The 25,065-nt window shown below is 42.5% G+C and overlaps 2 protein-coding genes across 4 annotated transcripts in view; both read right to left on the reverse strand.

The window, feature by feature from the left end:
- Positions 1-1,687: 1,687 nt before the first annotated feature.
- LOC103185753 lies at positions 1,688-6,891 on the reverse strand. The gene is made up of 6 exons (XM_007904437.2): positions 6,783-6,891; positions 5,708-5,792; positions 5,182-5,287; positions 4,989-5,062; positions 3,881-4,132; positions 1,688-3,257 (listed from the first exon to the last, which is right to left on the reverse strand). Exons 1-6 carry the CDS (start codon positions 6,856-6,858, stop codon positions 2,255-2,257), a joined length of 1,596 nt encoding a protein of 531 aa, XP_007902628.1. The 5' UTR covers positions 6,859-6,891; the 3' UTR covers positions 1,688-2,254.
- Positions 6,892-9,994: 3,103 nt separating this feature from the next.
- The window catches only part of inpp5d (inositol polyphosphate-5-phosphatase D), a 42,228-nt gene continuing 27,157 nt past the window's right edge, over positions 9,995-25,065 (reverse strand). Inside the window, exons 15-28 of one of the 3 annotated variants that reach the window (XM_007904490.2) lie at positions 24,661-24,799; positions 23,903-24,011; positions 23,050-23,138; positions 22,247-22,328; positions 20,973-21,062; positions 19,205-19,318; positions 18,314-18,393; positions 17,334-17,421; positions 16,693-16,842; positions 16,109-16,205; positions 15,694-15,804; positions 14,300-14,590; positions 12,766-13,387; positions 9,995-11,706 (exon numbers count right to left, since the gene is read on the reverse strand). In XM_007904490.2, the coding sequence (XP_007902681.1) occupies positions 11,704-11,706; positions 12,766-13,387; positions 14,300-14,590; positions 15,694-15,804; positions 16,109-16,205; positions 16,693-16,842; positions 17,334-17,421; positions 18,314-18,393; positions 19,205-19,318; positions 20,973-21,062; positions 22,247-22,328; positions 23,050-23,138; positions 23,903-24,011; positions 24,661-24,799 (2,065 nt within the window). In that variant the 3' untranslated portion in view covers positions 9,995-11,703. Of the gene's footprint in view, positions 11,707-12,528; positions 13,388-14,299; positions 14,591-15,693; positions 15,805-16,108; positions 16,206-16,692; positions 16,843-17,333; positions 17,422-18,313; positions 18,394-19,204; positions 19,319-20,972; positions 21,063-22,246; positions 22,329-23,049; positions 23,139-23,902; positions 24,012-24,660; positions 24,800-25,065 lie in introns of those variants that run through there. The other 2 variants (XM_042339115.1, XM_042339116.1) reach the window with 2 other exon arrangements.

Here is a 25,065-nt window from a genome sequence, read left to right on the forward strand (position 1 = left end):
GCTAAAGCCGCCGCCGCAATGTGATGTCCGGCTGCTTCTCGTAGGTTTGCGAGGGGGTTCCTCCGCACATGGCCGATCAGGCAGCTGTTTGGACACCCATAAGCGGGGGGGGGGGGATTCCCAAGGCGCATGCGCCCTGTTGGAATGGGCGGTGGAGGCGCCGCCCGCGGTCGGTCGGGAGCGGCTTCGCGCCCCTGAGCCGCTGTGGCCGTTGATCGGTTAAGCGGAGGCTTTTTTGGTCCAAATAACTCAAATAAAAGGCGTGGCGTCCGATAGCCGCAACAATAATAAATTGGTCATTTTCAATCCACGACTGTTTGTGGGACACCGCTGCGCGCAGTCATCTAATAATAATAACAATCCTCGCATTTGATATCGCGCTTTTCACGTCGTGGAGGACGTCCCAAAGCGCTTCACAGAACACACTGTAAAGTGAATTGACTATATTTGTGGGCGAACTCGGCAGCCAATTGCGCACAGCAATGTCCCACAAACAGTCGTGGATTGAAAATGACCAATTTATTATTGTTTTTGGTTTTGGAGGGATTATTATTAGGCTCTGTGTGGAGTAAGGAAACTTGCCCAAGGTTTCGCCCTCTGCCTGGAATTGAACTCAGGTCTCTCACTTGCAAAGCGAGTGCTCTAACCACTGAGCAACAGGACTCCACCTGTCTACCTCCATCTGCCGCGTTTCGCCCACAAATATACAGTCAATTCACTTTACAGGATATTCTGTGAAGCGCTTTGGGGTGTCTAGAAGACGTGAAAAGCACTATATCAAATGCAAGGATTATTATTATTAAAGTTACGTGTGTTTTGTTTTCTCTCGGAACATACCACGAAAAAGCCTCTTAGGAAAATACAAGCTGTTACTGTTTCAGGTATGAACAACTGTCCACATACTGCGTGTCACAGCGGTAAAGGGCAATCAACGGACATTCAAAATAGTCCAAAAATATTGCGTGTGACATTTACAATTTAGCAAAAATACCAGGCTCTCGATCCGGGATCAAGTCAGCAATAATGCTGTTGAAATTCATGGGCCAAAAAGCTTCAGCATTTCTCCAAAAGCAGTTAATTTAGCATACCGAGTCACATCTCCATTGACGTGCCAAGTATTGTGTAGATTACAAGATGGTGGCAGATGTTTTCATTAAATAAATTTGACCAATCAAGCTACCCTCATGGCTTAGTGGATAAATGGACCACAATAGGTCCCAACCTTCACTACGAGTCCATTGCTGAGTTTACTGATGTCAGTTTATACAGCAGTGGGACTTGTCCACCCCCAGCTGTACACAAAAAAAATCAACAGCTTTCTACTCCTCATATAGTGATTGCTACTAGAAAGTGTGCCATGTAGCAGTCACCCTCCAGTACCTTGCGGACACTTAGATGGAAATAGCATTGAGCCCAAATCTGTCATCATCAATATACACACACACACACTTTTCAGCAGGAGTGTCATGATAGCTATCAAAAGCAGGAGCCCTGGCTAATTGTTCCTCTTAGGTGTGTTGAGCCCAATTATAGCAGGACACAAGTGCGATCGCGTGGAAACTGAACTAGATGGACCTTGGTCTTTTTTTCGCCTAGCATTTCTGTTCTTAAAAATAGGATTCTAACCTTTGATCAGTTGCAATCTAACTGAAGCCTTTGCTACATCACAAATAAAAATCCAGTCATATTTCAGGTCTCTGTACAATTTTATTGACCTAAAACAGGAATCAAGCATTCACGTATACTGTAGTACAGCCACTTCATTCCCTGTCGCAGACTTCTTTTTAGTGTTTATTTTTATACTTATAACCCAGTGTTCTTCCATTCTTTGAATGGAAGTCTGTTAATTGTGTAGTAAAACGTTCCTTTGATTCAAGCAATTTTAAAGTTAATACATACAATGCAATTTCTGTACTGAGTTATTTGCCTGTTTCACAAATTCAAATCCATTCATCTTTTAGTTAAAGATGATCAGTCTAATGACTCATTTACTGAATGCTGGAGTCCAGTTACTATACATTCTATACTCTACTGAATGTTCTGGTTATTGTAAATATAAAAAAAATCTCTAAATAAATTAATTTTTTGCACAACCAACATAATTTAAACACTCACTCCTCTTCAGTAGAATAATATATCCCAAGTAACTATCATAAAAAACTACTGGATAATCAGTTACACCTTTAAGAGGAGTGGATGTTATGCATACTGCTTGCTATCTGGCTCAGTAGTGAAAAGAATCAACATGGTAAGTCTACCTAGCAGAATTTACCACAGTCTGAACTTCTCTCAGTACTTCTCTCATTTGCTCCCAGTTTCCCACAGCTCCTCGAAGCTGCAACCAATTTTCCAGTTTGCTGACGCATTCCAACGCTTCTACATTGGTTACAGCAGCTGCTGTGCACATCGATTGATCAGATATACAATCTGTTACTGCAGCATCAGCCATGCTTTCCTTCACTGCAGCCTCCAGTCTTGGCCTTTTTGCTACAGCGCAAAAATCCTCCTGTTTGACGTCTGGCTGCCTGTCCTGCTTAGTCATTAAAGAAGCAAAAATGTCATCAGAGGTCAGTTCACCCTCAGATTGCAAAGCATCAGTCTTGGGTGTTTCTCTCTTCAATTCAACTTTGTTAAGATGGTTCATGGGATTGTTCTGCATGTTTTCACAGGCTTTATACAGCATCTGGATTGCTCTAAATAAAGTCACATTACGAGCGATTTCCGTTGCTGTGGCCATGCCACCCACATTGGTTATTTCAGACCCCCTCCCATTTGTCGCAGAACAGTCCATGTCGTGCCTCTCGTTGCAATCTTTCTTAGAAACAATGTTGTTCCTGGTCTTCCACCTGGAGAGCCATCCATCTGTGGGTTCAAAGTCATCGTGGCCCAGGTCTTCCGCAAACTCCTTTGCTTTCATCTTCAGCATTGGACCAGAGATGCGAGCTCCCTCAACCATAGCTTGCTGAAACCATAGCAAGAGAGCATCCTCCACTTCAATGTCCTTCCCCTTTCTTTTCCTCTTCCTGTTGGGGTTTGCATTCTGTCTCCATTCCTCTAGAATCCTTTCTCTGTTTTGGCTAATGCGTCCGACTTGGCTTTTCGAAATGTTGAATATCTTTGCAACCGAGGCATAAGAAGCTTTATGTCCCTGCAGAGCAGCCACAACCTTCACCTTCTCAGCTAAAGGAAGATCAGTGCGTTTTGGGTTCATAGACACTGAAGACATTGTCCCAATTCTTCCTAGGAGGATAAATGGCCTGACGAAAACATCAGTATAAGTATTTATACCTTGGAGAATTTACATTTCATTTACCCATTTTCTCAAGTGTTTATTCTCTCCTACTTGGCACACTATTAAAGGCAAGAGATGTCAGAAAACTTTCCACAAAAGGGCATGCCTAGTAGTAACTACCGATCCAGGGAAAAAGCTTAAACCCAAACTTGTCACAGTTCTGATAAACAACATGCGACTAGTCCATTGCGATATGGGGGGGGGGAGGCAAAGTAGTTCTTTCTGGCTTCAAGATGACATGACTGGTGATGACATGGGATAGTGAGCTGTGTTTACACCCTGTGGTGAATTCAGTGTTACGATTTCTGAAACTGGGATCAGCATATTGTTGGTTAACAATGGTGTACACCTCCCTTGCCTCATCTCCACCAGTATTAAGACTGATTAAAAACCTTACTTAGTCACAAACTGAATTTCATTATGTACAGTACCATAGAGCGACATTTTGCTTTAAAATAAGCTATCTGCATCACATCATGATAAATTCTTACCATTCACAGTACTTGCTCTTAAGGTTACAGTCTCTCAAAGTAATTTGGGAATATAGCAAATTAAAGTTGAACTTCCAGTATTGCACAATCAGTTTACCTGTCGTGTTTTTCTTTCTCAACAGTCAGCTTGTTGGTGTCCTGTGCTTTCTCCGTGATCCACCGTGTGATTAGTTCGTGGTTCTCATCGGCCATTTTCTGCAGGCTCTCCTCGAGGGTGCTGAAGGTGATCTGCAGTGTGTTGTATTCATTCTTAAGTGTGTGATTGGCTCGCTCCAACTCCTGTAGATTATTTCTCAGTTCACGACATTCTGTCTCCAGCTTCTTAATTCGCTTATGGTATTCGACCATTCTAAAGAAATCATTTGACAGGAATTACATAGAAACTGGCAGCCCCACTGATCACTTTTACAATTCCTGTCAATTTATATTGATCAAATGAAATGCAAGACTTGCATTGATAAGAAACTGCAACATGTATTTTTTGCCTTTTATTATTGGAGAAATATTGAATGAGAGACAGAATCTAACAAATTGGTGCTCATTTAATTCTAAACTCCATTTCCATTTACCCTCTCACATATATTACAAGTTACATTAGATGGAACTTGGAGGCCAAAGCACATTTACATACATTTCCATAGCTACTCTTTTCTCCAGGGTACAAGCTTTACCAATGCTTGAACATGCCTAGAATAATTCTGCCTCAGTGGATCATTCCAGCTAAAAGGTAAGAACAATTTGATTGTGCATGCTTCCACCCACTGTAAATGAAGAATCCAACTGATATCCAACTGACATTAATCTGGGTACACACTGCCCGAAACTCTAAGGGAGGAAAGAGGATTTTACGATAGGTTTTGCAAGACAGAAGCCAGCATAGCAGATAGTGGTCTGGTGCAATACAACTATCTTTAACAAGAAACTCGATGCATATATTTTCGCCCACAAAATACAGTCAATCCACTTTACAATATATTCTGTGAAGCGTTTTGAGACATCTCAACGATGTGATAAGGCGCTATATTAAATGTAAGGATTATTCTTATTCATTTGAATTGGGCTAAATGGCCCATTTCTGAGCTATTAACAATCTGTGTAACTCTATGTAAATTATATCGCTAATTCTTCTATGGAAAATTATAATTCAAATTAACCCTCCCCTCTCTCAAATCTCAGAAAAGACAAGCTGAAAATTCCAGACTTACTTTGCCTCATTGGTTTGAATCTCTCGGTCTTTTTGTTGCAGTTTACTGTTGAGCTCAATCATGCTTTGTGCAAGCTGGGTGAGAACACAGGAAACATAAAATTCAACAGTGCACATCACTGAACAATGATTAAACTAAAATCTAAAGGAATACATTTTATTCTTGGTTTCTCAATTGAAAAAGACAGACATACATGACCACGCTTTTGATAGAGTTCCCTGAGTTCCACCTGCTGATGGATATGTATCTGGGTACCTTGCTCCAGCAGTGTTTCATCTGGCACCCTGTCCAGTGTTGGGCTGCATTATAGAAAGAAATGAAAAAACAAGTGCTAGAAATTAAATTTCTGTACACGAATGAGTATCTTGAGATGCGCAGCAATTATAACTGAGTTACAATGAGTTCAAACTGAGTTAAATCAATATAAATTTGACATTACAAAACTTTTCCCTTCCACCAACAATACAGGTTTGTACAGCACCAGGTCACTGATCAACAGATCAGATACATTGCATTACAGATACAGTGTTTTTTATTGCCAACATAATTAAAATATTGATATTTGGATTAAGAACCAAATTTACAGACTTACACAGACATACACATCATACTGCCAAGTTACACATTATGTATGACATCAATGCCTGCATATAATAGCACAGCATTTCCTGTAATGTCAATTCTGTAACCTAAAGTCCAATTTGATACATGTGCTATACCTGATGTTCTGAAGTTCACACTTCTCACTTTGAAGTCTCTCAGCCAAAACAGCCTGTAGGTCTGATTTGTCCAGTAGCTTACTGTCTGAAGAATTAAAAGGTCAAATGGAAATGATTTCACAAATTGATCTATTGAAATATTTGCATGAACCTCTCGATAATTAAATAATTCCTACATGTATTTTACTCTAGTCTCCTATGCTGTAATTCATCGTTCAAGCCCACCTCAGAGTTGATTGCACAGACATCTGCCATTGTGAACATGGGACACGTCCTACAGTGGTGGAACTAAGCTGTCAGGGCATGGATCTGTAATTCTAATCTTTAGTCCACCTGAAAGCAGGTAGATGGGACATCAGTTTAACACTTCACCTAAAAGACATCAACTCCACAATGCAGTGTTCCTGCAGTACTGCACTGAACAGTCAAGTCTACAGTGAGCTCAAGTTAAAATGTGGGACTTGAATGCACACCTTGATGACCCAGAGGCAAAATACTGCCAAATGAGCAAGACTGGCAGAAAGTCCCAGATCTACGCATCATCAGTGCTAAATTAGATCTCAGCTGGAGCAGTACAGGAGTTACAATTAATTACGCTAGAGAAGGCATATGGTCACTATCCAGTGATCCCTGTTGGAAACTGCAATTTGGGTGATGCTCACGAGATAATGTTTGGCTACAACGGGAACAACCTCTACACTTCAGCCCGGGACGTGGTTTGGAAGCGTACTCCAGGCATGAGAGGTGCTCCAGATTAATAATAATCATCCTTATATGTGGGGCGCCTCCAACCACGCGTATCAGATGTAAGGAATATGATTATAATCAGCCAGTTTGGCACAGTGGGAGAGCAGGTGCCTGGGGACTCGGACACACGAAAAGGGCTCAGAGCCGTGAGAAGAGGGGAACCTGAGACACAAGGAACACCTTAACCCGAGCGAATACCGAGTGAGGACAGGGACAGGGCCTCACAGGCCGGGCCCGGGGTGTTGGGAGATACGAATTTACTGCCGGTTCCTTCATATTACGGGCTCAGCCCTTCACAAGCTGCCCTCCCGGTATCCCCGGCACCTACATGTCCCGAGCATCGCCTCCAGCGCCTGCCGCTCCAGCTTCTCCCTCAGCCGCTGCTGCTGCTGCTGCTCCGCCATCTTACTCCCATCACCGTCCCCCCCACACACACACACACCAGGGTCCTTCAGCCTGTCCGGCGCACACGCACCTGGAAGGGGACGAGGTTACTGGCCTCAGCCGCGGGCCGCAACCGACGCTGCGGGTATGTCCCCGCTCCGCCGTCGTGTCTCTCTCTCTCTCTCTCTCTGAGCGATGGCTAAAGCAGCAACAGAGCCGCCCTTCGCTCAGGCGTCCTGTCCGGCCACCTAAAAGACCAGACCGCGCCTGCGCAAAGGCCAGGTTGGCGGAGGCGGGCGGTCGCTCGGGCCGTTGGCCTTCGTTGCCACGTGTTGGTTTGTCGTCACGTGTGGCTGCTGCGGGGGGTGTTTGTTGGCCACCGCTTTGCGGGGCGGTGGGGGGTGTGGGGAAGGGGGTGGGGAGGTGGGGGGGCGACTCTCTTGTCAAGTAATGCCACGGGATCTTTCATGTCCGTCTGAGACGGGGGTTTTCCCGGCTCCGAGAACACGAAAGAACCGGCCGACCCGACTCGCCCAAAAAAAAGCGCCGCCTCCGTCACGGCCTTCGGAGGCCGCGCAGCGCCTCGGGCGTAGGGCCTTCTTCGGGGTCGTTTGGTGGTGCGCCGCGACGGCGCTTCAAACCCGGCGCGACCTTTTGACGCGCAGCTTGACTGGGGCGCAGCGTGGAGCCACCCCCAAAAAAAAAAATGGAAGCATGCGATCGAGACATTTGAACGGGTCATTTTGCTCCAGCCTGGGTGGGGTGGGGGGGGGGGGGAAACAACCCCAGCACTGTGAATGTTTTCGCCGACAACTGGCAATAATAATAATAATCCTTGCATTTGATATAGCGCTTTTCACGTCAGGAGGACGTCCCAAAGCGCTTCACAGAACACACTGTAAAGTGAATTGACTGTATATTTGTGGGCGAACGCGGCAGCCAATTGCGCACAGCAATGTCCCACAAACAGTCATAGATTGAAAATGACCAATTTATTATTGGTTTTGGTTTTGGAGGGATTATTATTAGGCTCTGTGTGGAGTAAGGAAACTTGCCCAAGGTTTCGCCCTCTGCCTGGAATTGAACTCAGGTCTTTCGCTTGCAAAGCGAGTGCTCTAACCACTGAGCTACAGGACTCCACAATGGAGTACAATGCGCGGATACCTCATTAGCACCTCATCTGAAAAGGGCAGCGCCAACCTCCCGACCACACCGTTGCACCTCCCTGGCACCGCACCGCGCTGGAGTGTCACCCGAGACCGGGGTCCCCAACCGGTTGATTCCCGACCGGGTGGCATCTCGCACGCGTTTTTAAAAAAAAATGAACCAAGGAAAGAACGATTTTTAGCCCAGTTTAAAATGTTAAAAAAGTTTAGATTTTTATTTCGAGATGCGTGAAATACTTCGGGCATCTGGGCTTTGTTTTCAATTGGACTCAATAACTACGAGGTTCTGTTCTTCCTCTTGGCTTTTTGGTTATCTGTGAGAACGCCACCCAGCAGTGATCAACCGGTTGGAGATCCCTGACCGAGATACTGAACTCAAAGTCAAAAGTCTCAATGTGGGGCTCGAACCTGCAATCTTTGGGCTCAGAGACGACGGTATGAGAAGAAAGTGCAAGTTCTTTCCCTTTCCTCACTCCTACCTGTCCTTTGGGATAATGTTTACGAGTTTGTATTCACCATTACAAATTGTTCTCAACCAAATAATTATCCATTTCTTTTTGAAGGAGTCAATTCACTCAAAATTACTGATATTTGTTAAATTCTGTCAAGCCCATGTTGGAGCTGACCTAGGAATTCAATTCCCCAGCACTGGTTGTCCCTTGTAGGCAGGGAATTCACACAAAAAAGTACAATTCGACTCATTCTAAACCATAAGTAAATCAAACAGTGTTTGCCAGTGATGTCACAGACGTAGGAAAAAAGTTGATGGCTGAATGCATCATCTCTGGCTGGGGTTACACAGGGCTTTCTTTACCCTTCGCCTCTGTCTGAACTGCACCACAAGTAGAGATATAAGCTGCTGATAGCTCCTGTGGTTTCGGATTTCTGAGACTTCTTCAAAGTTTCTGTAAATGTGGCAGTGTCAGACTAGCCCTGCACTAGTTTGTGTACAAAAAAGCAAGATATAACTGAAGAAGGGCCCACTTCCTGGTTTGGCATTATATTTTCAGACCTTGATGATTTCTTGCAGTTCACACTGGGCACCACATTTTGTTGTCCTTTTGATAGAAAAGGTTTATCATTTTTGGCCCAACTGTTTTTGTAATCTATCTGTAAAAATCATTTCCTGCAGTGTGTTGTGTTTTGGGAGCGGACACTGGCTTTTAACTATCACTCATGTTTGGACAGTGCGGAGGGAGCTTTGCTCTGTGTCTAACCTTGTTGTACCTGACCTGGCAATAGCTTGATGGGACAATTTGTTTCCTAAATTAACAAAATCTCATTTCTCACATTAAGCATTTAGAATTGCATGGAGCTTATGCAATTGAGTTAACTTTGAGCCGGATTCTGAAACAGACAATGAAAACTAACCATTAAGCTTTCACCTACTTCAACAAAAAAGGCAACAATTTTTATTTGCAATACCACAAATGTCCTTTTCTTTAAGTTGTTTTTTAGCACTCGTTGACTGTTTAGATTCCTGGCCTAGGTTCAAATCAAAAGGTCCATCTATGGTAAAAACAGGATATTGCATTTGTTATTTTCTATGGCATTTATTGGTTAATTGCGATGTTTTAAAAAGCAGCACAAACTATTTTTGCTACTAATGCAGATTTGCGATGGTACGGGATAGCCACTATGTCATTATCTGCAAACCACATCTTTATCAGTAAGATTTGACATTTGATAAGGAGATGCTCATTTCAATGAGTTGAGATTTCAAAGGGTGATATTTTGCAATACAAGGCCCATCAAATGTTGGTGGCTCATCATTGCACCAATTTACAGATAATTCACCCAGTGTATCAAAGAGAGAAGGGACATTACAGTACAGGAGGTTTTTCTCTATCATGGTGAGGGATGATTGTGCTGGGTTTGGAATATTATTCCACCTTTTGCTCCTGGAGCCTATTCATGTCTTTCAGCAACCTAAAAGAGGCCAAATCAATAAATATTATTTGAAATAATAAAGCAGTAAAAAAATCGAGTCAATCTCCACATTTTATTGCACCTGTAGATGTGCTCCTGAGAGCTCTGATTGAATACATTAAATCCACTTCAACTTGACACCAATAGATGTGTCTACAACAGGCATGTAACAATTTTTAGGTAATCTTAAATATGCAGGAATAAAGCAAATGGATCTGAAGCGCTATATGTTTAATGCCATCACTCTTAGTATGCATGTCAAAGAGATGCAGACTCACAAAATAATATGGTGTTGTGCAGGTTACAACAGGAGAGGGTGGTGAATGGGCAGGTCTGAGGTCACTTATCACACAATCATTTAATCTTCTAGTCAGGAGCAGCAAACTTAATTTTTTATTTCCTTACTCCACGCGCCTCTGTTTATCTAGCAGTAAATAGGAACTCAGTTGTTAGTCGATTGGAGGATCTCTTTCCAGAGGTAATAATCCCTCAAAAAAAATTGGTCACTCAATCCACGACTGTTTGTGGGACTCTATTGTGTGCAAGTGGCTGCTGCATTTCGCTCACAAAATATACACTTTACAGTATACTCTGTGAAGCGCTTTGAGACGTCTCAATGATGTGATAAGGTGCTATATCAAATGCAAGACTTATTATTATGATCTGATTCCAGGACTCCTGCTGGATGAGCACAGCCACTTCACAATGCAGAAACAATACTCCCATCGTCAGCCATCCATATTAATATCTGGCAAGCTCTGTGGTTATAGCTGGTTAAATTCCAGCAGTACCCCAACACACAATCTTGGTTCTCCAAGTCTTGTTTCTCACCAACTTGTGCCTAATAAGCTCTAGAATAAGTTAAGCAGGAGAGAGAGCGTATTCTATTCCAGACACAGGGAAATTTCCATTTGTAGGAAATTTTCATTTGAATTTCCATTTGTATGTGGACTTCAGTCTGATCTGGATACTTTTTAATGAATTTTAATTGGTTTCTACATGTGTCATACACCTGCTGATAAAAAATAAATAAACCTAGAGGCAAGGAAGGTTTAGAGTATGTATAAAAATCGACCATTTGTACAACCAAGTTTTGTAATAGTTCACTCCCCCACCAACAGGTTTGTGATGGAAATTTCTCCTGATTGGTTAGTTTGTTGGGCTCTTGTAAAGGTGTTTGGTGCATCCTCCTGCAGAGGTGGGAGCAGTCCACAGTCCAAGGCAGCAGAAAGGGTTTAGCTACATGGTGTCAGAACAAAAGCAGAATTTGTGATCTAAGGTGGGATTTAGTCATTATGTCACAATCTGCGGTTGCAAAAGAAAAGCTAAACCCAAGCAATGAGCTGAAGCGAGATACAGCCTTGCTTTCACTTATTGCACTGCTTTCAAACCGTAGCACGGAACTGTCCTCAAATCAGTTAACATTGAACTGAACTTCTGAGACAGACCAAGGCTGGTTTGGACTTTCCTTTGAGGACATTGGACACATGATCTGATATATCAGTGGCACACCCCTTGCTTTTGGGGCTAAGGCAAGGACATAGGTTTCACTGTCAGAGAAGCTTCTGAACCACACACTTGGGTTCCATTATTTAACACTCTGAAATGGAGAGTTAAGGGTCTGGCCAAAGGTTGCCTCTGACACCCAAGCCTGCACCATCCACAAGCTACATTCATTGAGAAAGAAAGCTGGGGCAAGCAGGGATTCTCTTCATTTTTCCAAAAATTCACAGCCAGGATCAAATATCTCTGCTACGAAAGGCATCTTGGTCACTGAAATTAAATAGAACAGGAGTCAGCATCACTCAACAACAACAACAAGATTGCATTTATAGAGCGCCTTTCATGTCGGGAGGACGTCCCAAGGCGCTGGAACTAAGGCAAGGACATAGGTTTCACTGTCAGAGAAGCTTCTGAACCACACACTTGGGTTCCATTATTTAACACTCTGAAATGGAGAGTTAAGGGTCTGGCCATACTCATACTGCATCAGACTTTAGAACAAGGAAATAGGCCATTTGGTCCAAATTTCTGAAAGCACAAATTCATTTTTTGAGGTCATATATTCCATAAAGGAAGACTTTAGGAGAAGATTCCACAAAAAAAAAGTTCAAGCAATTTCAACAAAAATGTAGGATTAAACAGAGATGATATCCCTAGCCTCTTAGTTGCTTACCTAAATAATTTACCTCTTTGTGGGGTGGGGGAGCAGTGGTTTAGAGACATGAAATTTATGTTGAGCAAACTTTAAATCTTTTCTTTTGGTAATTGGACACCCAGTGGCACACCTTGTTCATACCTGGAGTATGTACGGACGCATGTACAGTCCAAATATGTGGCGGGAAACTGTTTGTGCTAGATCACTCCCAGCTATACTGTTTATGACAAAAAGTGACCTCCAGTGTAAAGAAAATAAAGGAAAGTACAAGCTTGGTTGAGCCTATCTGGAGTGGTTTGGGATTAATATCCAAATTGTTTTTATAATTTGGCTGTTGACTAGGGAAGCAAAACAGGCTAGTGTTCCCGTTTTCACTGATCCTGATCATTCAGTGTATGGGTGTGAATAGGATCAGGCTTGATTAGGATTCTCTCCCATGGTTGAACAGCACTGAAATTCAGTGTCACCATTGTGGTGTATCTGGATGGCATTGTCCATGCATTATTTGAAGTAGAAAATAGAAGTCTGTGTGTGAACACAGGTCTTTCCTCACTCTGGTTGGGGAGGTGTTAGAATGTATTACAAAGCTAAGTGATACAGGGCAGATATGTTTTGGGGATTGTTGTCTTGAATGTTTGAACACTTGACACATTGCTCTCGGAGATCTGACTTACCGATACACTAGATCGCTGCGCTGCGTTCTCAGTGCTGGGGTGCTTGGTCTTATTTGGCAGCTCTGTAGTCTCTCTATAATCTTTCTGAGAATGTTGTAGTTCTAGTACCTGTTTGCTCTTGGCTGGAAGTGGGGGTTTAACTGTTTGCCCCTGGTTGGAAAGAGAGGACGGATGCTCCAACTCTGATTTTGGAGTAGACATAGGCTGCTTCAAGTGACTTGGAATTAATAAATTGACCCCAAGTCTGGGATTATCTTCCATAAATGCATGATATGATTGTTTAACATGTGTCTTTCCACTGACTGGATTTTTCATTTCTGAGCATGTGAATGACCGCATTCGAGGCTGGGGTACAGGAGGGAGCAGTTGCCTGCTGCCTGGCTTGGTTCCTGGAGTCTCAACATATTTGCTCGTCCCAGTCTGGTCTGGGATTGGCGGGACCTCTTTCCTTGCTCCTCTTGGAACTTCCAGATCTTTCCTTAGGTTGAGTTTGGGTTTCGGGACGAAAGACGCATATAAAGGATTGTCAAACATCTCCAAGTCCTGCAGTGGTAATGGCTGTGGAGTGTCTGGCTGTGGCTGGCTCACAGTGTGCTGTTTAACCCAGGGACTCTCTTGGAAGCTTTTTTTAAAAAAATATATACGTAAAGAGACAGAACAAAGAAACAAAAATTACAGCAAGCCGCAACAACATTTTTAGAATCCTCATCTCCTTTACATTCCTCTAATTTATCCCCACTTTCTGCCCAGCCCATTATAACACCTGTAAGTGTATATACAGTCAGGCTGGCTCGCTTGTAGGCCTCTGACAATGTTCCTCCACACCTAGTTGACACTATGGAGATGGTATTCCTCCTATGCCTGACCTCGCCATTGCCTGGAATCTCAGTGGTGGTAGGGTGGAAACTTTGAGCACAATGGTGTGCTCATCCAAAATGCATACACACTTTCCAGCAAGGATAACATTCGAGAACAGAGACCTGGGCTGATTTATCCCTCTTGACCCAGAGATGCTGAAGCCAACTGCAGTGCCTTTACTGCTACTTTAGCTGAGATCAGATAATTCAACACAGACCAGGGATTGAACCTTGGACCTTCGGTTGGTATGGCTCAGTCCTACACTGGACATCAGTGAACCATGTTCCTCTCTATCACATGATGCAATCCCACATATTGTTTATAAGCACCTCACTTCAGGTCTTGGTCTCTGCCAAAGTCTATCACTAAACAGGGGCATGGGTATACTCCCGAGTGCACTAGCCTCCTCCTGAAGCCAGTTTGCTGCATGTGCAATGTCTTTCCTCCTAGGCATGCAGGAATTGTATAATATTTAGAACACTGAATACATGTGGCAAAAAATGTTTGAGGTAATCAGTAGTTCCAGGGGGGAGGTCACTGCCTGAGTGACCTCGCCACTACCTGGGAGCTCAGTGGTAGTGAGGTGGAAACTTTGGGTGAACATTTTGTACCACTATGTGGTGGTACACAAACATGCTAGCCAGCTGGAGCGCCGAGCTGAAGGTGAAACATTTACCTTGGCTCCTGAGGTTTGGATGCCAAAACTCTGTTAGGTGACATCTGGTTGACTTTCTTAGGAGAGAGAGGGGAGTAGTTGGATGAAGTCAGGGAGCTGTCAGTTCTTCCTGCAATTGAAGGATTCTGTTTTGGAGGCACATCAAAGGCCCACATTGAGGGCTTCTGGTCAGGAGACGGTACTTGCTTTACACCTGCAGGTGTCACAGGGAGTGGCTGGCGGGCCATGCCCACGGGAATGTAGTTTGGATTATTAATACCAGATGACAGGCAGGGCATGAACTGTGGTAATCTGTTCAGGCCAGAAATATTTTAAAGAATAAATATATATACAGAATATAGGTGGTCAAACAGACCAACACTAACTACAGGAAACCTACAGACAAGAGCTAGATTCAATTTGTTCTTCCCTGTAGCTTCTGCCACATTCATCTTTGTAACCCGTTGCTGTCTAAATGTGCGGTCCAATCTTTTGGCTACCCTCTGCGGGCTGCATAAGCAATATTTTTGTGTTTCAACCAGAAACATAACAGGTAATGGAGGGAGCAGGTGGGCCAGATGCAGCCTGTGGCCTGCCAGATGGACCACCCAGGTCTAAATCATCACCTTGCTTTGCCGAATGTACTTTGGTGAAAATAGGCATCAAGTCCAAACAGAGCTTAGAAGTTTGTGGGTCAGAAAAAAAAAAGCACTTGGCCCAACATTCTTCCTATTTGTCTAGCTAGGACCACTCTTCCTATGAGGGACTTGACTTGCTTGGTCAAAAACATATCTAAACTCAGTCTCCTTGATGAGCCAGATTGTCTAGTCAACTCAATCCAAAATGCCCCGAGTTACTACAGACATGCCTAAGATCCTAAAGGGAAATATAATCCATGGAATCATCCCACTGGACATGAAGGATATAAGACAATATCGCCTCATTGTTTATACAAGTCCCGTCTGAAAACCTTCCTCTTCGACTGTGCCCTCGGCCGCACCCCCATCCCCACTACGGTCCTCCCCTTCTGACCCCAACTTTTCCAGCTCGTGTCCAAAACCTCCGATTGTCCAGTGCCCTGGGACATCTTTACAACGTGAAGAGTGCTACACAGGTGTAATTTGTTCTATATGGCACTGAAAAGATGGAACTCACCACTAGGTTATCCCATAAAATCCTCCAATTCCCTTAAGGGCATTTTTAATGAATGGCAGATAAGACGCTGGAGGGTGGGACATTGTTCTATATTCTCATATTTAGTCAAATCCACAGATTCCATTTCCCTCAGACTTTAAACAGCCTCGAGATGGAAAGCTTTACTATCCCTCTGTCTGATCCTAATCCAGCGATTCAGAAAGGAAAGGGCCGTGCCACTTGGTTCCACACTGTTGCAGACTGGTTTGCAATGAAAATACCTTAAGGGGTCTTTGGATGGTGTATCTAATGGACACGGTGACGACACTCTCTCTCGAGCTCTAGCTGCTGCCTCCTCGGCCATTATTTGTGGAGCATTTCGTGTTGCTACCCTGAGGACCAGAGGAGAAAGCGCAGACATTATACAACAGAGTGATGGCCATCGCAGATGACTCTGTTCAAGAGAGCTGATCAGAGCTCTGCATCGATCTGTTGGCACTCAGAATCATGATTTGCTGTGCGCAATTTGCTGCCGTATTTTGCCCACAAAATACACAGTCAATTCACTTTACAGTATATTCTGTGAAGTGCTTTGAAATGTCTCGAAGATGTGATAAGGCGCTATATGCAAGGATTATTATCATAATTATCAAGAATCAACTAATTAACTGAAATACCAAGCCCAATGCATCTTACCTCGCCGACCGATCCACACATTTGGATAATTCTATGTTATTGTTCACTTTTGTATGTTTCATTGAGATCATTTCATCCTTTTCCAATTTTATAAAATCTGTAATGAAGAAGGATATCAGAAGGAAGAAAAAAAAAGCCCAATTTCGAACTCCTAAGTAAATTCCAACAGTGAAATTCTTATTTTCAAATTATATCTATAAATAAACTTCAGATTTTTAAATTCAACTACTTGTTAATCTGTTCTTGTCTCTTATCGAGCTGTCCTTGTCTAGAACTCTTTTTTTACTCAGGGCAGAAACTAAATGCTTCAAATAATAGTGAGGAGAGGCTGTCAATTAACATACAATTAATCAAGACATTGTGTTTAATAAAAAGTTGGTCTCAAATTACTGGCAGTAGAAATTAAGTTAGAGTTCAAAGACTTGCAAACATCTTCCTGTTATTACTCTTTATAAAGCAGGCATTCCAACCACTGAAACATTCGTTGGTCTTGCAACCTCAGCGATCACTCCTGAGCAAGCTCTGTTGAGATGATGACAACATTTAGCTGAGCAAGTAGGAGAAAATTAACAAGTAAAAATAACCATAAGTGCGTTCTCTTTGTTTTCCTTCTGAAGTGGTTAGTTTGTATGATCCTTGGAACTCGCCAGTCTCCTCTCCCTGGTGTGTCAGAAATGTGTTGAAAGCCACCTCGGGGCTGTGGGACTCCCCTCGCAATGCAATGCAACCTTCTCCTGCACATGGGATGGGTAGAGACCAAGATTAATAATGAAACACATTACAGTATCGAGGCCAGACTGACATAAATCATTCATAAATTACCCATTAAGTGTAATCGCCTAGCTCAGTTGGTAGTACCCTTGCTTCAGAGTCAGAAAGTTGTGGATTCAAGCCACATATTAAACTCATGGAGTCTAGGCTGAAACTCCAATTCAATGGCTCCGGTGTCCTGCATTAAAACAAGTGCTGTCCTTTGAATGGATCCATGGATCCAAGGCTCTATATGTCTATACAGGTGGAGTAAAAGACCCCATGGCACTACTTGAAAGGAGAATGTCCACTCAACAATCCCAAGGATAAAATTGGTCATTCACTTCATGGGTATTTGTGGACAAATTAGCTGTTACGTTCACTTACAAAAAAGTCATTTAATTATATTTACAATGTATGCTTTATAGGCTCTTCACACCATCCCCTCTAACTTACTCTTTCCTAAGTTACTTACCATAGGACTCATAGCTGTCTGTGGACTTGATGCAGATCAGGATGTGTTGATCCAGTAAATATTCCGGGTCAGAGATAATAGGTGTTAACTATAGATGCAGGTAGGAAATAGAGAGGAGGAAACTGGGTGTTACTTTGGTGTAATAACAAACAAGATTACATTTGTATAGCGCCTTTCAAGTCGGGAGGACGTCCCAAGGCGCTGATAGCAAAGAAGATGCCTATCGCCATGCTAATACCACCACAAGTATCGTTACTAAATGTTTATAATGAGATTTGCCATTTAACTAAAAGATTGCTTGTGTTAAGTACCTGATAAAGAGTCCTGACTTATCTGAAAGAACCCAGTTTATTTTTTTCAGCACAATGTGTGTTTAAGCAGGCCATTCGGAATAGTTTAGCCGAATGGCCTGTTTCCATGCTCTATCACTCTATTAGTACACTCTGCACATGCAAATCTGAACTGAAGGCACCAGTGAAATGGCCACATCATTCTTCTGCAAACAATAAGCCAGCCTTGAGTATTGCCAAATCTGGAGTCCTGCTACAGAGATGCCCGTTCAGTCCTGCAATGAATTAATGCCGATCACCACCACAAGATGGTGCTAATTTTTCACATGTCCAACAGCATTTATTTTGCTTGGTTTATGGCATTGCTCTTTATTCAGCAAGATGAGGGTTACTCCCTATGTCTGTGAGGAGGTGCTATTGATCCATTGGTAGAAAGAATCAACCTTTACATGACTGACCACACAGGACATACAATAAGAAAATAACATCGTAGATCCCAAACTCCGTCCATAAACAGTGGGCAAAGTTCATTTTGGGGTGGAGAAATCAAAAATGCTGACAACATTACTTGTCCACCTTACTTTGCAGTAATACGTGAGTGAACTGAAGCTAAACATGTGGATTTTCTCAGTGAGAAGCAGCAATCACCCCCATCCTTGAAACAGGAGAATAGGAGAATTAGCACATTACCTGGGGGAGGGAGCCCCATATCACATTCAGATTTCCGGCTTTGGATTCCTGGTTTTCACCCTCACCACTCTTCACAACACCTTCAGGGAGCAGACAATTGGTAGCAGAGTATTCAGTGGAGGAATGAAAAGCACGAGAGTAGATTTAAGTAGGTGAATACTTCTCTGTGGAAGATTCAATGAGCAGAATATGCAGGTCTGTTGACTATGTGCAGACAGCTCTGCCACTGGATAGAACAGGCCCAGCACCACTGAGTATGTACAGACTCCATTAGCCGTAGTACAGTGGTAACTATGGGCTCAAGCCCAGTGACTGAAAGCTGTACAAATACAGACCATGCTAGATTAGTCACCTTTTTTCAAGTGGCAGGGTAGGAACAGACCAGGTCAGGAATAGATCATGAGTTTGTTTGTTTTCTTTGCCATTGATGAAAGTTGTATTAAAAATCTTTATAACTAATACCCAGAGGTAGACGTTAAACTGGTGTCCAGTTCACATTTCGGAACACTATTAAAAAATGTTACCAGCTCATCCCAAGCTAATAGGTGGTTTCCTGGACCCCATGGGCAGAACAAAATAGAAGTGGCTGCAGGCAGTACTGGAAGGTAAAATGTGGACAGATACCAAGGACGGTGATATAATTCCAGCAAATTAGATTGGCTTGTTTGCAGACAGGCATACACATGGGCACAAAGTGTTAGTGCATGGGCAGACTCAGCTTGGTACATCTGTCCACTGGTTTTGACAAAAGAGGTAAATAGCTCCATACAGATAGTGAGATAAAAGCAGTTGAAGCATTGGCACAATTACACAGACACTGGCAGATAGTTCTGAGTGATAGGAAGGGTAGCTACAAATCCCCACAGCAAATGATAGGCAAGGTTTACTTACTTTCCAAACAGGTCGAATAGAATTCAATGAAGAACTTTGTCTTTGATTTTGTTTTCAGCTTAGCTTCACAGTTCAAAAATTCTATTTTGCCTTGAGAGTCACCATTGTTCGGACCTAAGAAGCAATCAGATCTGTTAACGTGGTCTGCAACTCAAAACAAATGAAGTGCGGGGAAGCCCATATCAACCTCATCTTCTGGACATTCACAAGTATTTCAACTTACATACTTCACTGTGTTTTTTAAATCTCTCACCATTTGACATTGCCTTACAGACCCTGGTTAGAATGACGGATGGAGCAGAGGGATACTGATTTTATTGAATCATTTCTTGGTCAGTATGGTGATCTTCCTTTTGGTTTAATGAGCGCCAGCAGAGAAAGAGTGATCTGAAAGGACCTTCCAGAGGGGGAAATCCTGGAACACCTCCATTGCAATCTACACAGCCAGAACCAGCTATGCAAAATTTCTAATACGATAATAAGAAGAGGGTGTATTCAGCCCGTTAAGGCAACTCCTTCCATAGACTATACACAATGAATCTGAGACCTTAGGCAAGTTTCCTTACTCCTCATGCCTCTGTTTCCCTAGCAGTAAATAGGAACCTAATTGTTAGTCGATTGGCACATCGCTTTTCTGGGATAATAATCCATTCAAAATAAATAAATAATTTGGATACTCAATCCAGGACTGTTTGTGGGGCCTGCTATGTGCAATTTACTGCTGTGTTTTGCCCACAAAATATACAGTCAATTCACTTCACGGTGTATTCTGTGAAATGCTTTGAGATGTCTCAACAACATGATAAATTGCTATATCAAATGCAATGATTATTTTTATTATTATAATTATAATCCCATCATGAGAGTTACACCACCCAGCTAACCCTCTGAGAAAATAATACATCCAACCCCCAAATTTACTCTAATAAAAATAATTCCTCGCAAATCCTTGACAATATTCCCCCTTCAATATTTATAATATTCTGACAATGCAATGGCAATGACAATAACAATGCAACACACCCACAGTACTGCATTAGTGTTTCAGTTTACATTGTGTGATTCTAAGTCCCGATGTTGGGCTTGAACCTACACCATTCTGACCCAGAGCTGCAAGTGCTACCACTGAGCAGGCCTGACACCATTTCTGTGCTTACTTCAAACTAGGTGTACCCGTTGCAGCTTTACTTGCAACCAAAGGGTCCAATATGGAATTGATAATGGAGTTGACAAAACACAGACAGATATTTCCTATTTATCTATATTCATCTGGGAGGAGGCCTGTGGGAGGTCTCCTTTTGGGAGAATTCAGTGGGAGGACTCCGCACTTTAAAAATGTAATTTGTTGTTGCTGTGGCTTAGCTTAGTCTGTGTTCTTTATTTTGTTTCCACCGCTTGGCTACGTGCTGCTCTGCAATACATGATGCCTAGTGCCACTTTGACTTGGAAGCCACCAGGAGTAACTGCAGCGTAAAACTGAAAATAATTCATGAATGATAGGAGATACCCGAAAACAAATATGCCTATGTCACTCCTAGATGCAAGACCTTTCCGATAAGGTATAAATCATGTCTCTACGTCAACTGGTTATTGAGATCCTTCTTGAAGGGCAGACAGGCATTGTCGTTTTATTATAATATATATAACATATATATAATTTAGAGGCTAATTGACCAACAACCCTGTGCCCCCTTTTAAATCCTGTATTGGTGCAAAATCTCATTGTAATGCTCTGAAGAGTTACCGGAAAGCTGTGACAGTTACTAACCGTTCTTTGACACAAATTGCGATGTGACTCCCACCTCATACGTTGCAAAGACTGGTGAATGATCACTGGTCATGATGTCATTTGTGCAGCCTGGAACATAAACGACGTAGATTCAAAGAAGGTACAGCTCAGGAACAGGCCATTTGATCCATCCAACATAGCCATATCCTAAGATCCTATCCTTAGATCCAGGTCTTTTCCCCATATCCCTCAACTTTATTCTTATTTGAGGTTTGAACACAGTTATTGTGTCCCTAACAGGCAATGACTGAACTCAGCTACTCTGTGATGGCAAGATACTGGTAGCCGATGTGAAGGGCGTTATACAAGTTAAATTTATTGTTGTTGTAGATACAGGTCCTTGGGAGAAAAGACCCAGGGAGAAAGCAGGGCCCAAGGTGATGGAGCTTTATCCTTGTGCAAAATCAGAATCATCCAACTCAGACCCTTGTTTGCCATAGATCAGTAATGCTGTTCAATTCATGAGTGCTTAGCTAGCTGAGCGCATGTATTTCTGCGGGCTCCACTTGTATGTGTATCTATTGAAGAATCACATTTGTGCACAAGGCAAATCTGTGGTTTATATGTTTGAGAGAGAAAACAATTCTCTGCAAACCTATTGGACATTTTTTTAAAAATGAGGAGGGAAGAATAGTGAATCACTGAGTACCTGTGTGCTCAGAAAGGTGTGCTCAACACAAAGTATGAGGCGGTTAAAAGGTCAAAGAACTGAGCTGCTCAAATGGGCAAAGAACTTTCACTTTAATTCTGAATAGTGTGCATACAGTACTGTTAGTTTTTATGTTGGATAGTAAATAATGGAATTTAGGTGTTCAGAAGGTGTATGTGTGTTCTGCTGTAATATCCATTATTAATAGAATTTAGTGGTATGTGACCGTATAAAATCTAAGATACAGACAAATAGTATAAAGCAAATGGTAAGCCCTCATGCATGTAATCAGCACGGGATGTGATGGATTAAGTGTATGTTACACAATCCCTGGGAAAAGGATTCCACTTGCTGGCACTGTGCTCGTTTTATAGGCTATCATGGTAAGGAAACACGGATAGTAAACCTGGGGTAACTATATATTAGCTGTAAAAAATGATCTGTTTTCCCTATGATTCACATTCAATAGGTTACTTTTCCCTCTGAGCTCACTGTAACTCCAATGTATTAAAGTCAAAGGATATGAAACACATGAGCACAAGACCAGCTGTTTCTCCTGAGACAGTCGGCAGCCCACACACGAAGTTGGCAAATGTCTCCGTACCGTATGACTGACACATGACATGAACCATGGGGTAGGATTTCCACAGCACTCGGTCACACCATGATGGCAGGTTGAATTTGATCTGCAGGGAGAAGATAAAAATCAGCATCCAGAAGATAACAATCAATCTAACAATCTTGTAGTATAAAGTTCCAGACATTTCCAACTCTTTCTATTGTCCTGATATTCTCCCTATGCTATATGCATGTCACGGCACTGCCCTTAGCTACAGGGCAGCATTTGACTTTTCCTCAAACATTGGTCAAAGATGCGCTTCAGTTGATGGTAGGCAGCCCATGGTGAACACTGCTCTATCGCCCAGTTTAAACTTGCTATGCCTTTCCAAGAGTAATAATACTTACATTTGACATAGTGCCTTATCGCATCTTTGAGATGTCTCAAAGCGCTTCACAGAATATACTGTAAAGTGAATTGACTATATTTTGTGGGTGAAATGCAGGAGCCAATTGAGACCAGCAGTGTCCCACAAACAGTCGTGCATTGAGTGACCAACTTAGTATTATTTATTTATTTTTGAAGGTATTATTAGCCCCACAAAGCAATCCGCCAATCGATTAACAGCTAGGTACTGACTTACTGCTGGGTAAACAGAAGCATGTGGAGTAAGAAAACTTGCTTAAGGTTTTGCCCTGCTCGAGAATGGTGGGCAGTAGGAATTTGGGGACACAGAGGCCATTCAGGGTACAGAGGCACTTAATACATTGTCACAAATGCATTGCAGCTATGCATCGCTTGCAGTGTCGCAGTCGTTATGTCTGATGAAGATAAGCATATGTACTCACTCCAGTTGTTTTCTGCTTGATGTAAGCGTAGGTCTCTCTGGTGTCCCGGTCATATCGATAGGATGGAGCAAAGTTGATTTCTTCTTCCTCTGGAACGTGAAATGCTCACCATCAATAATTTGACTTTTATCTCTCCAATTTACTCTCCTACTCTCTGTGCAGAGTATGGTGTCAGGGTTAAGAGTCAGAACCTGCCCAAGCAGCCAATTATGATCCTGAACAGTGAGTATCCGCTGATCGTTCAATGTGGAGAGCATCACAGCCACACCTGATCATGTCCTTCTCATGTACACAGAAGGACATGATCAGGTATAGTTGCGATGTTGATAACAAGCCAACTGGTGCAACTCTACCTGACTGAAATCAGCACCAATTAACAAATCAACCGCAGATCTCACACGTTTTTTTTTTTTACGGCTCGACACCATGTGGTGGATTTCCCCACTGAGTCTGAGAAACCTGCTCCTATCTAAGGCATGTTATTTTCTCTATTATAAATGTTTCTTTATGATAACAATAATAATAATTACCCTTACATTTAATAAAGCACCTTCCATTTCGGGAGGAAGTCGCAAAGGGCTTCACTGGATATACCCTAAAGTGTAGTGTTTTATGGGTGATGGATCAATCCTGAATTAAAAGGATAGGCTGGCAATCTGATACCATCAGCACCAGAGCACGGAACTCCCACCGCCCCCTCCCAAAAAAGGTTGTGCAAGCAATGGTGAGAGGATCAGCTCGTGGCAAAAATAAAATCAGGAAAACTAATTGCACTCTTCCTCCACCCACACCATCGCCATCGAGGGATAGGCCAGAACCCAGCCCTTTGCTTATTATCAGAATGTGATCTTACGGAACTGAAGGAAAATCTTCCCGTCGTTCTTCTCCAAGGTCAGCTGGTCCTTGACCAGCAGCTCCTGGTACTGCTGCTGTTTGATCTTCTGAATGATGTTCTCCGCTTCCTGTACCAACCAACACAAGTTACTTTACATGTCATTCATTATTGACAGTGTACGTTGTGATTTTAGCAGTGAGTAGGATCAAGGCTAGAGGGCTTGTTTATCTGTAGATATCTTAATCATTGCAAGACTAATGCTGCACTCATGCAAGCAAATCTTTTAAACATTTCACTGGTGNAAAAAAATAGGGTTTGGTTCTTATTTTCTTTATCAGCTTTTATTCTGAATGAAGTAGAAATAGTTATTTTGCCTCAACTTTGATTTGACATGGACCTTGTGGCTATTTAACTAATTTATTATTATAATTATTAGTCAAGCACCTTCCTGCAGGCGTATATTGTTACGAGATATGAAATTCCTCACTGCACCATGCAGGAAGGGAAATCTATGGAGGAGAAACAAGGGGGAGAATTCAGTGGAGCAGAACCCATAGTAGTATTGATACATCAAAAAAAGCAAGAACACAGTTGAAAACAAGCTATTCTGTCCAGTAGTGCAGAGAAATGCTAGATATTGGAGCAGTGTTGGATAGCTTGAGGCTTTATCAAATGTTGAGAATATCGAGGAGCAGAGGATTTTTTGACATGAAAGAGGAAATTAAGGAACAACTTGATTATTAATGAAATGCATATGATGACTCAAAGCCTCTCACCGATGCTGGAAAGTCCACTCTGTAGTTTAAATCTCCCAGCCAGAAGAGATGGGTGAATCGATTGGTGATATCGAAGGGATTCAACCTCTTGTCACCCAGTGTCAGCAAGCGAAGAATGTTGATATAGTTCTGGTTCCGTCTGCCAGGGACAGAAAACAAATTCAAATAGGACTGGCTTCAGAAAACATTTTCACACAGCATTTCAGCAAAAGATGCATCAAGGAAATTACTGAATAAAATGTTTTTTGTGGAATTTCTCCAAACACCAATCACTTGATAAGACACAGCATTCAGTAAGGGTATTTCTTCATATTGTGATGACTAACCACACAACAGGGTAATATCTACCCGTTTTCAAAACCTTGGAGAATCTCAGGTGGATGTCTGGATTTGTTTCTCAATTTT

The sequence above is a fragment of the Callorhinchus milii genome, unplaced genomic scaffold (assembly GCF_018977255.1).
Source record: "Callorhinchus milii isolate IMCB2004 unplaced genomic scaffold, IMCB_Cmil_1.0 Scaffold11, whole genome shotgun sequence".
NCBI classification, from domain to species: Eukaryota; Metazoa; Chordata; class Chondrichthyes; order Chimaeriformes; family Callorhinchidae; genus Callorhinchus; species Callorhinchus milii.